The 14,556-nt window shown below is 38.1% G+C and overlaps 1 protein-coding gene across 3 annotated transcripts in view; it reads left to right on the forward strand.

The window, feature by feature from the left end:
• TERT (telomerase reverse transcriptase) overlaps positions 1-11,601 on the forward strand; it is a 29,745-nt gene extending 18,144 nt beyond the window's left edge. For 2 of the 3 annotated variants that reach the window (XM_072034876.1, XM_038175050.2), the window contains 8 exons: positions 46-159; positions 741-812; positions 2,874-3,059; positions 4,340-4,466; positions 4,791-4,852; positions 6,842-6,966; positions 7,304-7,441; positions 11,102-11,601. In XM_072034876.1, coding sequence (XP_071890977.1) covers positions 46-159; positions 741-812; positions 2,874-3,059; positions 4,340-4,466; positions 4,791-4,852; positions 6,842-6,966; positions 7,304-7,441; positions 11,102-11,205 — 928 coding nt within the window. In that variant the 3' untranslated portion in view covers positions 11,206-11,601. Of the gene's footprint in view, positions 1-45; positions 160-740; positions 813-2,873; positions 3,060-4,339; positions 4,467-4,790; positions 4,853-6,841; positions 6,967-7,303; positions 7,442-7,838; positions 7,999-11,101 lie in introns of all 3 variants that reach the window. The other variant, XR_011807655.1, reaches the window with a different exon arrangement.
• Positions 11,602-14,556: the final 2,955 nt, after the last annotated feature.

Genomic DNA, 14,556 nt, shown 5'->3' on the forward strand with positions numbered 1-14,556 from the left:
CGTGTTCTGATTCCTTTTTTTTTTTTTTCTTTTATTCTTTTGTAGTTACTACTTACAGTGCTCTGGAATTCCACAGGGCTCCCTTTTGTCAACCTTGCTTTGCAGCTTGTGCTATGGAGACATGGAAAACAAATTATTCAGTGGGGTACAGAAGGATGGGTAGGAAGATGTGGATGCTCTTTGTATGCTCTGTTACAGTAGTGCATAATGTACAGTGTGTATATATGCTACACATTTTCTCTCAAGTTTAATTTTGAATTTCAAGGATTTCCGGTTCCATCAGGAGTGTGGTGCACATAAAGATCTGTGCTGCTTCAGTGTAATTGCTGCTGTTTTGTGTGGGAATTTTTGTGTTTATTCATAAGATTGGAAAGGAAAGAGGTGAAAAAAGTTTTCCTAGATCTGTGGGTGGGAGACTTATAAAGAGCACAGCATTTAGGAATGGTGTAAAGGCACCTTGTTAGAAGCCCCTGTGTGGCTCTTAGTACATCCAGTCTGTGCTGGAAATTCCTGTCATGTTTCATGTAGCTTGCCCATTTGCTTTCTTTTTTTTATATATATTTTTTTTTTTTAGGGAAGGAGCAAAACTGAGAATTTCTTTATAAGGTCTGCTTTTGGAAATCATATTAACCTCTATGTTTGTATTAATTAAAATGGGCAAATAATTTCTCTGAAGAGTACGACAGATTTGGAAGGATTACATATCCAAAACTTTAATGCCATTTTCTTCTTGATTACAGAGTCCTGATCCGTCTCATTGATGACTTTTTGCTGGTTACACCACATTTAACGCATGCAAGAACTTTTCTAAGGTATGCTATTAATGACATTCTTTAAAGTAATAAGCATTAACATCTTATGGGTCGTTCACATTGATCTCCTTTATACATGCCTGTACATATAGGTATATTTTTGGTCTTTTTTTTTTTTGATTTAACTAAAAACCTGTTGCAGTTCAAATGGTTGGAGACTTCTACTGGGATTTTAATTCTGGACCTAGCTGCTGACTGAAGGAACTTCAGAAAATCTTAGCATCTGCAGTGCAGTCAGTTGCTTCCTGCTTTTCATAGTCGGAAGGATGCAGCTTTGTGATCACCTGTAAGGCGATGGGGAAATCAATCAAGTACGATTTGAAGCACTAGTAGCATTAAACAGTGAAACAGTGTGCTTTGAACACTTCATTTGTCCTTTGTTCCTCTTCAGAACAAAAGGAAATTTCTAGGTATGTGTGGATCTACAGTCCTGGAAATAATAGAACTAATACACGGGGAATGCCTCAAGCTATTAATCTCTAGAACAGCTTTTCAACATAATGCAACTCACATTAGCATTGCAGATGTTCTCTGCCTTGCCCTTTGAAGTTATCAGTGTCTTTGTTCTGTGTCAGCTCCTGCAGCAACTTTGTTGGTTTTCCCTGGACAAGCAGCCTCTTTTGTGAGAGAACCTCTTCGTGTAGCTGCTCACAGGTCCTATGAGCTCTCTTCCACAAAGGAAATAATAGCAGTTTTTCTAATGTAGTGTTAGAACTGGGGAAATCTACTACTCCGCAACAATAAGAGTCCGTCTCTTCCTCTCCCCTTGTAAAAGCATGAAGCCTGCACATGAATAAATCACCAAGTAAGACAAACTGCTGCTTGTCCATGAGATGACACTGCTGACCCAAAATATGACAGGTGATCGGCAGGCCTCCTGGCAATAGAGATACTTGGGCAAAACCTTGAGGAGAAAGATGAAGTTTTTTCATCAGATGAGGTTCCAGTTACCTGGATTCTCCTTGGTTTTGTGTACTTTCAGAAGCAATTAACTCTTTATCTGTCTTTATTCTAGTAGTTTTAACGTCAATGGTTTCTGTGAGTGTGGTTGTCCCAAATATTTAACAGCTTAAGTTTTTCATTTGCATTAACCTGTACAAGCTTTTCTTCTCCATTATACCCATATCCTTAAGCTCTTTATTTACTTATTTACCTCCAGTAACTTCAGTTTTGTATATTTCTAGCTATGTTCATTAACCTAAAGAGCTGGTGTACTGGGTCTGGCTGGAATGTTAACTTTCCCGGCAGCAGCCCATACAGTGCCGTACTCTGTACTTGTAGCTGGAACAGCAGTGTTATCACACCAGTGTTGTGTCTACTGCTGAGCAGCAGTGGCACAGCATCGGGCCTTTCTCTAACCCTCCTAGGGGGTGGGCAAAAAGTGAGGAGAGAAACATCACCAGGGCAGCTGACCTAAACCAGTCAAAGGGATATTCCATACCATGTGGTGTCACACTCAGCAATAAAAGGTGGAAACAGGAAGAAGAGGGGAGGGGTGGGCTCTTGTTGGGAAAACGTCGGTCTTCCTCCCAAACACCGGCTGCGTGCGTTGAGGCCTTGCTTCAAGGCCGTGGTCAATCATCGCTCATTTGTGGGAAGTAGAGAGTAATTTCTTTCCTCTGCACTTCCATATAGCTTTCATTTTTTTTGTTTGTTTGTTTTCCTCCCTTCTTTTTATTTTTCCTTTTCCCCTCCCTTTTCCCCTTTCCCTTTTTATTTCCCCTTAGTTAAATTGTTTAGTTCATGGTAGTCTTTATTTAATTGTTATTATTATTTCCCTTTAATTAAATTATCCTTATCTCAACCCGTGAGTTGTTCTTTGCTTTACTTCTCCCCCTCCTCATCTAAAGGAGGGGGAGTGAGAGAGCGGTTGTGGGGTTTAGCTGCCCAGCACGGTAAAACCACCACAGCTGGTCATGTTTCTCTTTATTCTTGGCTTCCTGTCCTTTCATGCAAGGCTGTTTGCATCATGCTGGGGGGATATGTTTGTAGATTTTTTTGGGTTTGTTTGTTGTTTTTTTCTTTGTCAGGGCTTAGGCTAACTGCTTGTATTTGTTTCAGGACTCTAGCAATGGGCATTCCTGAGTATGGCTTTTTGATAAACCCCAAAAAGACAGTGGTGAATTTTTCTGCTGACGATATCCCAGAATGTTCTGAATTTAAACAGCTGCCAAACTGTCGTTTGATCCCATGGTGTGGCTTATTATTGGATACACAGACACTTGAGGTTTACTGCGATTACTCCAGGTAAATAGTTGTATATTCCAGTATCAGTGTCTTATACACAGTGCAAGAAATACGGGAGTGTGTTGTGAGTAGTGTAGTTGAATTCACTGCAAAATAAATTTTACAATTCTGTTTCTTATACAACAGCCTAAATGTTTTATTTTGCTGTACAGCCTGTTATTTTCTTCATTCCATCCTGGTGGAATGCATGTAAAAAGTAACCTCATAGAATGCGATGCAGCTTTCCAGCGGACAGAAGTCATACACCGTATGGTGACTACATGGTTTCTGAGAAATTCTGTTTGATCACCTCAGTTCAGCTTCTTTCACCATTATGCACGAGCACACTTAGTGTTCTGGACTTCTGATATTTTATGTACCTTACTAAAAATAGTAGTATTACATGAACTACATGATTGATTGTGACCAATTTTTATACACCAGAGGGATAAGTAATCCTTTCAGCACCAGAACATTTTTTCCTCTGATGTATTTCAGATGTTAGTGTAAGAGAGAAGTAACCTGTCTTTAAACTGGCGACCTTGAGTATATACACGAGGAAGTCTGACTGAACCAGCATAAAACTCAGGATGGGAGAATGTTTGCTGCTGAAAAGCTCTATAGACCATTTTTACAGACTGCTGGTGTTAGACATTTCTTAAAGATGGACAGTAGTAAAGAGCTGTTTAAACTGAATGATAATATTGTTATGATGTTGACCGTTTTTAATATAAACAGCCCGTGAATATGCTTAAGTGAGGAATTAAGAGGACGTTTTTCATTGCCCAAGTGGTGAAGTTCTTCAGTAGTCTTCCAAAAAGGAAGGATACTGAAGCTGTTTCTTAGAAAGGTCTCCTTGGTTTTGATAAGCTCAACATAAGTAAGCGGAACACAGGTTGTTGGGCAAAGGTAAACTGAGCCAGCTTCCAGCCTAAACTCTGGTATTTCCTGGATCACCGAGTATTACCTGGTTATTGCTGTAGTCAGTAATAATGGTGTGGCTAGACCACGTCTTTTAGAAATCAAACCAGTTTAACAAACAACCCATGACCCTTAATTGATTTTTATTTTAAATAACAAGGCAATTTTTTCTTCACTGAAGTAATTCCCTAGATAATAGACTTAATGCCACAATGTCCAGTCTGTTTCTAGTTTGGATTTTGTTATAGTCATCCTTTTGCGGTTGGCTCATTGATTACCTGACAATTTCTGTAAGATGAGAAGTTAAATGAGCCTCATTTCACAGAATTTAATTTAGTCTGTTAGCCTATGGAGTCTAATTATTTTCTCTTTTTTTCTAGCTATTCCTGTACTTCTATCAGATCAAGTCTTTCCTTCAATTCAAACAGAACAGCTGGGAAAAACATGAAACACAAATTGCTTGCAGTCCTTAAACTGAAATGCCATGGCTTGTTTCTCGATTTACAGGTGGGACTATAGAAGTGAATGTTTGGAAATATTTTCATCAGTGATAAAGACCATTAAAGTGCTTTGAGTTCTGACCCAAGAGTTGATTTTGAAAGATTATACACGTAATGTGGAAGTCTTGGAATCATCTAACATATGGGGTCTCAGTACCTTCCAGAACTGAGCGCTCTGTGCTGAGGCTGTTGTTGCTTAAGTACATCATAAACATTATGGAAGTGTATTGCATAAAATGTTTTCCTCTAGATTTCTGTCATCTTTTGCTATTGAACAAATAGTACGGTAACACAAAAATATTCCCATGGCTCTATTTCTGTTCTGTTCTAGATCAATAGCCTTAAAACAGTTTTCATTAACGTCTACAAGATATTTTTACTTCAGGCTTACAGGTAGGTCGCTGTGTTTTGTGAATGTTTCTTGACACCCTCCTGACACATAGAGGAGCTATGGACTAGCAAAATGTATGCCATGAAAATGTGCAGTGGTAAATGTAGTAGTAGGTCACATTATTCTTGTCTCAGGACTGTTCTTACATAATATAAGATTCAGGTAGAGGATTATATTTGTATGCGTGTTTAAGTGACATTTCACTAAATGAGTTTTCAGTGTCCCAGGATATTTACAGCTGATCTCAAGAAGAACAGTTTGTTTTGCCCCAGGAAGATGATAAGAAGCCATATTACTTATAAACCAATTTATATTTAGAACTTCTTATCTGTGAAAATCATACTGAACTTCGACCTATATAGCTCTGCCTTAAGTGAAGTTTTGTCCTTACAAGTTAATTGCAGTTTCTTAGATGTTGATAATGCCTTAATTACTTCTTAGCTGATAAAAATGTTGTTGGCTCTTGTGAGCTTTTCTTGACTGGCAGAGGAAATGAATGCTTTGAACTAGGATGAAGGGAAAGAAATCACAATTGATAAGCAGGTTGGGAGAAAACAGTCATCTCTGTGTGTCAAAAACTTTTCAGTGGCTGCTCCAACTGAGATAGGAGAATCCCTGGACTAAAAAGTAGCATAAAGATCAAGTAGTGAAGTAGTGCCCTGCTTCACAGGCTTAAATCCCTTTATTTAGACTCTTTCTGGTGGATGCTTATGTTGTTGCCATGAGATCGTTATGCTCTAAATTTTTTTTTTTTTTTTGGTTAAACACAACCCTGTTGGTGACAACAGGAGGTAATAGGCTTGTGTTTATACTGTTTTCTGATTGAATTTAAGCCTGTTATCGCTTCTGAATGCCAAACAATGAAAAAGTCAGTTTCTTGTTTCCTCTGATTTGTGACTGAAGAGTTAGTCCATTAAGAATTATTGTTCATTGTTTTACCACACACAAAAAAAAAAAGAAGAGGTGTTTCTCTCTTCACAAACATCATGTTGCTCTTTTGCTAGGCTTGTACTTGTTAGGAAGTGACACTTTAGTTTTGTTCTTAAAGACAGCTTGGTCTGCATTACCCCCATTCATATCATTATTATGTCCAAGACGTGTAATAGGGCTTATCTTGTGAAGTAATACTTTAAAATCTTTTTAACACTTCTGTTTTGACTGATACAAGATTTTCTAAGCTGTAGCACATGATTAAAGTTAATTCTGTTTGCTGTTATGGTGACACACTAACAAAGGTCTTTACCTTAGTATACCTTTGCAAAACCATCTGCCATTCTAACGGTGTGGCACAGTGCAGTTCATCCTTTAAATATTTGCAAGTAAACACTTCAAATCCTAAGCATTTGAGGATTTCTTTTGCTGTGTTAATTTAATAAATTACCTGAGTATATACATTGTTGAGTAATTCCAAAAAGATAAGGTGTTGTATTTATTCAAAATATTCCATGTAGGCCAACGGTTTTAAAATATGCCCAAACTAAGGGGTAAGGGAGCAATACAATTAATTTCCATAGAATTAATTTCAAAATAGACAAGTGTGAGTATACTGATCTGTGGTACACTAAATCATTTGGAAGTCTGTTTTCATGAAGAACAGAATTTGGTGGTGGTGTTTTTATTTTTCCTTCCTCCCCTTCCTCTCTCAAATTGTGTGTGTGTTCACTGGCAGAGTGATTTGTGGTAGTGGAACTGGTGAGGATGTGAGTTTAACTTTTCCTCCACATAAGACAATCATTGTGTTGAGAAGATAATTCTGTTACTGAAAGAGGTGACTTAACCTCTTGTTTCAGCACAGAATTTACAAACAAACATCTTAAGCATGTGACACTCCAGGGATTTGTATATAGGAGATGTTTCATATGCTAACAATGTTGGTTTGGCTAAAGGCCATTTGCTGCTTTTAAATGTTGTATAGTGCCTAAGGTACGTGGTCATAATTTCATTTGAAATTGGAAATGACTTGTGATTAAACAGGCTGTTTTTGCAAACAGGTTCCATGCCTGTGTTATTCAACTTCCATTCAACCAGAAAGTTAGGAACAATCCTGATTTCTTCCTCAGAGTCATCGCTGAGAATGCATCGTGCTGCTATTCTATGCTAAAAGCTAAAAATCCAGGTACGATATGTTAATTGCAGTGAAGTGGCTTATTGTTTTTAAAGATAAATAAATAGCCTTGAATGTGTATCCTGGTCATTTCATTCTGAGATAAAGATCAATAGTGAAAAATATATAGTGCATAATAGGGATCACAAAACTTTTTTTTTTAACTCCACTTTATAAAGATACTAAATTCTTCAAGTTTTTAGTCCTCTGCACACTTCATTGACTGCATAGGCTTTTAGTAAATAAACAAACAACAACAACAAAACTTTCTTTTTATAGAAAGAAGGGGGAGGGTCAGACATATTTCTGAATACACATAATTTTCAGTATCTTCCTGTTCTGTCTCTAGGGTTTACTTTAGGTAACAGAGGTGCATCTGGCATGTTTCCTTCTGAGGCAGCAGAGTGGCTCTGCTATCATGCCTTCACTGTCAAACTGTCAAACCACAAAGTTGTTTACAAATGCTTGCTGAAGCCCCTGAAGTTCTGTAAGTATGCAGTTGCTTTTACAGTTTAAATGTGGTTGGTTAATTGTACTAAAACTTGTGATTTAAAGGATTTTTAAGTTTTCTTATAGCGAAATGTTGTTCTAAAATGCACAGTAACAAGCTTGCTGATCTTAATGAAATCTATTACGTTTAAATAGGCAAGTTATTTTGGTATGTTTTTGTTATGATGTTCTAGAGCCTTAAGGGGCAGCTGCTGTTACTTGGTGCCCATCGAGTTTGTACAGTTCAAAAACCTTAATACGACTGGGTAGATCTTATTCTCAGCAGGCTTAATTAAATGAAATACAAAGGTTCAGATTTATTTATTTATTTTTTTAAATGTAGATTAACTCCAACAAAATTTACTCTCATGATGTAAACTCTTACCCCTAAAAAGGTCACTGGGGATGCTTTAAAACAGAAGCACTTGCTGTGCTCTGTCACATGGTCACAGTGCTGGCAAATCTCTGACCCTTTTACATGGTGAAAGAAGTCGTCTCTGTGCCTGGCCTCTGAGCAACTCCATCTCCTTTACTAGTTCTGTAGCCTGTACCCAGGTGAGCCACAGAAATAATGCAACTTTCAATTCTAAGATATTAAAAGTGAACATCAGAAGCTTTTTGTGAAGCAGTCAGTACTGCAGGTACAGCCACTGCTCCAGACCACCTCAGTACTGACTATAATTCTCACTCTAAGACATTGCTTGGGCATTTCCTTCCTGTATCAAAGACCTGTGGGGAAGCCTGAATGCACACAGGCTTGGTTTTGGTGGAACAATGTGACAAAGAAGAAACTGGAACGTTCACAGGAAACAAGCTGATGGCTGGAACTGTACCTGGCATGTTCCTGGCAGCTATCGATGTCTCCTCTGCACTCTGTTTGGAGCAGTTCTAACCTAAGAAGGGAAAGCTCACCATCTATCACCATCACGCCTCTGCCAGTGAGAATTGCCCTTGCAGAAATTGAATGACCTTGTTTCTTAAATTCCTGGAGAAAGCTATTTAATGTACTTGCTGAGTGTTGTGGAGGCGGAGCAGGAAAGGTTCAAAGGCAAGTGGAAAGTTAGGGGTGGCATTCCTAAGAGTAATTTCCACCTTTTCTTCCATAAATCTGACATTCTCCAAGGCTGAACCTGTTTTTCACATCCTTAGTGTCAAAACAACTCTGTATCTACAAGGCACAGTTTCTTTTGGAAATATCAGACTTTAAGTATGCTGCTGAAAGACTGTGCTGAAAGGGTTCAGAGATTTTTTCCAAATAGCTACCTAAACAGATAGTGGGTTGTGAGCTGGTTTTACTATGAACCTTGTAAGATGGAAACTTGCTGTGATCAGTCAGCAGATCACTGGGGCCCAGGTAACTTGTCTGCCAACTCTGAGAAGTCTCCCTTTGCTTATAGCCCCCTGGGGTCTTGCCTGTTCTTCCAGTAGCCCTGTTCCACCTTCTAAGCAGCAAGGGTTCGTACACTGCTTGGTGAAACACGTCTGAAGTTGCTGTTTATTTGAAAAGCCCCCAGAATTGCTACCAGGTAACTGGGCAGGAGGGCTGCTGTTTGGGGGTCAGCTTGTCATGCAGCTTGAATACTTCCGTACCAGTGACTGCAAATTGAGTGGTGCTTTGACCAGGTATTTATTTGCTTCCCACCTTCCTTCTCCCGTCCTTGAAGAGCTGGTTGAGGTTTCAAACTTTTTTTTTTTTTTTAAATAATTGAGAAGGCACCCGATGATGAGTAGTAGGGAGGGTGAGGCATCAGCGTGTTGGTACTGCAAAGGTGTACAAAGATGCCTTGTGATCTGTGGTGATAAGGCATAGCTTAATCTTGATGTGAATGTACATCTTTATCTCTTTGTCTCTGAGAACTCTGATCATAGGTTAAAGGCTTATTTTTCACTCACCTGAGTGTACATGTTGTTTATATTTCTATACTTTTCCAAATGAGTTTATTAAGATACTGAATGTCCTGGAACCCACTCAAAATCCACTTGAAAAGACATTGATGGGTAGCTTTCTGCTCCAGTCTCACAGGTTAGTTTTGTTTTGCCTACATCAGATTTATTTCTGTGTAACGTTGTTATTGTGATCAGAACACCAGGCTGTAAAGACATTTGGAGCTAAGCATAGTATAGAAATACTAGAGCTAATTTTAAACACCGTGTTTTAAAGTTTGTCTTACTTCTGGAAAGCAGACAGCATGTGTGGATTTCAGAGGAGCCGTGACAGCACAGTCACTGGTTCTCAGGTGCCTTCCTCTAAGGTGAAGCTAGTTCAGTATCTCTGTTTGGCACATAGCTGCAGCATGGAGATAACTAAGGCTGGTAATAGCACCTGTGCTGACTGAACAACTACACATTTTGATGTCATTTTTGGAGTTGTATCAGCCTTATAAAACATACGGCACCTGTGAGACCATGTCAATTGATGGAAATTAGTATACACTTAATTTTTTACTTGTGTCCCTGCACATGCATTTCCATTATTCTCCTTGGCAATCAATATTGAGCTTACGGGTTTTTGGGAGGAGGTTTTTCCCCGGGTTCCAAAACCTGTTAAATATCAACATCAGTGACTTATCAGTACAAGTTGTCGTCATTCTTCAGAGTTAAGCACTTAAAACATAGTTACTGTTTAACATCCCTCCTATTATTACCAGTTGGGAAAGGAGCAAGAGTCTTTTCTTTTCATGATAAGATAGGAATACGTAATCTATCTCCTTTCTAAATACAGAGCAAATGTTTATTGAGCACTTCTGCCTTTCTGCACCATTGACAATTTCACCAACCGTTTAGGTAACGGACCTAAACCAGGATTGCTAGGTTGCTAGGATTTTGTATGTTCTTTCTAATCTTTAAAAAGTCTTTTTTTATTGTCTTTACTTCTATTGACTGTAGACTTCAATGATCTTCTCTATTTCAAAACTGTTATGTACTGTTGTAAAAAATTTATTCCTGATTTAAAAGCCTTGTTTAGTCTCCAAAATCTTCCACCTTAAGTGCAGCTTCCCAGTTAACATATCTGGTCTTATGAGGGAATATAGGGGGAGAATCTCTGGTCACTGTTAGAGGAACAGGTGCTTTCTCCATGATTTTATTTGTTTTTTTTCCTCTTTTTATATATGTTAGCTCAAAACATAGGCTACTTTCATGCTGTATCTGAAGGTAGAGGGGGGAAAAAAAACAAACAAACAACAGTTTGGGAATACCTTCCTCATGTAGATACACATTAACAGCTAGATAATGACCTGTCCTTTGTCATGAGCATTGTTTAAAATAGGGTCTTTCAGACTAACACTTCTTTGATGAAAGATATTTTTGGTGGATATAGTTGTTGAGTAATTGGTCTTGTACTTTTCAAAAAAAAATAAAATAAAATTAGATACAAGCAAGTGTTCTAATGACATAATAGGAGGAATTTACTCCTTGGTTTTCCATAGTATGTTAATGTTTTAATGAATGATTTTTAACCTTTTTATTTACTAGCAGTTATCTGCCTTGTTTAAGGGCAGAAGAAGAAGAGCACATCTTACTATGGCCTTTTTATCCTTGTATTCCAACTTTTCTATTGGATTGAGTTCGTATTCATTTCATGACTTACTAGCATTTTGCCTAAGAAAAACCTGTAGTTACCTGCATTAGTAATGTATTATTTCTGACCTTCTTATAGGTATGATGCAGCTATTCCGGAAGATCCCAAAGGATACTAAGGCACTACTGAAGACAGTGACAGAACCATCTATTTGTAAAGATTTCAAATCTATCCTGGACTGATAAAGGTTTATTTCATAATCCTTCCAGGTTTAAAAATAAATGCTGTGTTTTTAGATGACTTTTCTGTAGTTTATTTTGGTAGAGTGGACTGAAAGCAAGTTTACTGGGAAACTGTGTTTTTCTCAGATACCAGACAACAGCTTTAAAAGAGTAGATTATTTTGCTAATTTCTTTTGTGTTTGGGTTTTCCTGTAAGCTCATAGGCTGGTTGAAGTACAGCCTGTGAATGCGTCTTGGTTTCCTTCAGTAATTTCCATCTTTTTGATGAAGATATCTTTAAGTTGTCTGTAAAAACAGATTGACTTTGTTTATTGAGTATTGTTCCTGAAGAACTGTTTTTTGCTGCTGTGTTGCAGACTATTTTATAATAAACTGTCTGGGTAGTTGCAAAATTCATGCTTGTCTCCAGTACCTTTATTTTGTAGTAATCTTCAACATATCCAACCTTGTTCCTCCTCCCGGTTCTGTGTCCTGAAAGATACTTATTGGCACAGGGCAAGTGCATTTTATGGCAGTGCCTAGCAAGATGTACAGATTAGAGACTTTAGGCTTTGGAGAGCACAACAAGTACATTCCAAAATTTCTACATCTAATCTGGTTACGTATAATATGTAATCTATTTTGAGAGCTTGCTGATGTTTTAATGCAGTGATGAATTTATAACTACAAAACCAAGAGGAGTCAGAGTTATTGATTAGATAATAGAAGAGTAATTTGCTCAGTATATTTGTATTTCCTGTTCTTTATTTAGGCTTATCTTTCACTCCATAATGCTACTGAAGTACTGTCTAGCCCTGATTTTGGTGTGTTGTGCAGGGCTGACTTTTGCCCAGTGACTGCTCTCTCAAGCCCGCACGTGTGTTTTTTGTTTGTTTTTTTTTCTCCTCCAGGCTTGCATGTTGAATTTGCAATGTTATAATGAGAGCCATTTTATTATGATAATTCGTAAAGAAATCTGTAAAGGGTAATGCTTGCAAATTTCTGAGCCAATGTTTGCCTTCCCCTGTAAATACACGCTAAGTCATCATTTTTAAGCAGTAGGTGATGTTTCTGAAGGCTGTAAACAGCTGCAAATACTATTTAGAAATCACTATTTCATTTTAAAATGTTGTCCAGTTAAGAAGGCAATGGAAATCAATGCTGAAACTAGTATGTATTTAGTACATGGTAAATCTGGAAAGTTGAAGAAAAGATGGCAGTCCGTACTGGAAACGTCCTTGCTGCTACAAGGACAAGTGGGGAAAAAAATACTTGTGAGCACATATTTAAGGAATAAATATAACAGAGAACATTAAATCTATGTTATTGCTAAAATGAATGGTCTCTACTGCATGAAGGGTAGAAATATTCCATAGAGCTGCTTCTGTAATGAACAGTTTTAACAGAAATAGTGCAATATATTATGATGGTAAAATATTTTCTAATTGATTGGTAGCAAGTTAGTATGTTAAACAGCAACTGCTGACAGGAAACATTTTGATGGATTGAGTAACTTGAAGTAACTTGAGCCTGGAAGTATTAAAAGCACTTGGTGAGGAGCGTTCTGAACCTGTGATGTGAATTTTCAACAGTCATTGGAAGGCTGGGGAAAAGTCAGAAGACTTGAAGAGTGGGAGAAAGGATGAGATTTTTTCAATATTTAGGAAAAGGTAAGTAGAGAGATTAAGAGCTAAAGTGCCCAGTGTAACTGCATTGTGCAACCTGTGCTCTGAGTCAGGTTGCCGGAGGCTTTTTCAGCCACTTTGGGGAGGAAGAATAATTTTTTTTATTTTTTTTTTTTTACATAAACCCCTCGTTCTTCCATCCAATGTATCTTCCTTCCCTCTGCTTCCTACTGCGAGAGGATTATGGACTACGAATTTCAATTTGAGGTAGGTATGAAATTTTGCAATGTGGGGAACGCTAGTATCCCAGAAGGAATATGCTATTCTCTCTGAATTCTCCTCCTATCAATTTTAGGTTAATTTGGATGCTTTCTCATTTCTAGTGCTCTTGAAATTCACCTTCTGATGCTTTTTTCGGGTAATAAATACTTGAGGTATGTATTATACAAATATAGCCTTAAGGCTATGGACTCTGCTTAAGGCTGAACCTTGCAATTTCTGTTACCGTGTCCCTTACAAACTTGTCTTGAAGAATTCAGGCTGTACTCACAGCCAAGGGAATTCTAGCTTGGAAGAAAAAACTTGTCTGTCAGGACAGTTTAATTTGACAGTTCAGTGTTATGGCAGAGAAGCTCTGATGGGTTATGAAGATGTAAGATTGGGAGGAGAGTGAGCACAAGTAGAAAGTGCTTAGGGTGTAAGACTTTGAAACAGGTACAGTTTCATGTTTGCATGCACTTGCTTACTCAAGTAACAAAGTCTGTCGTGGTATGCCAGAGGAAAAAAGTGCCCTTAAGATGCTGCCCCCTTTGTAAGAACAGGAAGGGGAAGACTGTAGTTCTGTCACAGGAATTTTGGTAGAGGTCACGTCAGAAGTGCTCCAAGAACAGGAAAACAGTGTTCCTGCAGGAGTTCCTTAATGGATTTTTACATGCCTATTTCAGCTAAAACAATAACTTTACCTAGTGCATATCCCTGCTCTGAGCTGCAGCTACTAGAGCTGAAAAGTCCCTGGCTCCTGTCCCAGAGAGCTGAGTCCAGTGACCCATGAAGTCTCCCTTCTGAGCTCCTTCTTCCTGTTCCCCAGAAGTCAGGAAGTTCAAAATTCCCACTGTCTGTGAGTCTCGTGACAGTGACCTGCGACAGATTTATGGACTTCAGAAGCTTTAATATATGCAGTTTAATTATTTTCTCAGCATGCACCTGTATTAGCTGGGTGGGATTTTTGTTAGGAACAGATCTCTGACCAAATTCCTAGGCCTGTTGCATATATGATTTTAATGGACATCTAACTATCTGTAATCAAAGACAAATATTTAGTGCAGATTTTAATTAAAAATATTTAAAAGGAAAATTTAACTTTTACATATGCTCAAATTTGTTTTTGTTGGGATGATCCTTTATGGAAGTCTTTACAACCCAGAATCTTTCGAATTTAATGTGCAACAGGTAATAAATTGTCCATTCGAGGCATAATTTCCCTTGTTTTTTCCCCTAATTTAACTTTCTGATGCTCCAAAGCTTGCTTTAGAAATTAACCCTCAAAAGCAATCAAGAGCTCGCAGCTCCTATGTTCTTCTCACAGAAGCCACCCCTGTGGCCCACTGCTACCAAAACTTGCCACAAGTCCAGGTAGATGATGTCAGTTGCTCTTCTCCTATCCACCGATGCTGTTACCCCACTGTTTATGTAAATGTATATAAAAATGTATCTTCATGTAAAGATGTTCATGCAAAATTAATTACTC

The sequence above is a fragment of the Anas platyrhynchos genome, chromosome 2 (genome assembly GCF_047663525.1).
Source record: "Anas platyrhynchos isolate ZD024472 breed Pekin duck chromosome 2, IASCAAS_PekinDuck_T2T, whole genome shotgun sequence".
Classification (NCBI taxonomy): domain Eukaryota; kingdom Metazoa; phylum Chordata; class Aves; order Anseriformes; family Anatidae; genus Anas; species Anas platyrhynchos.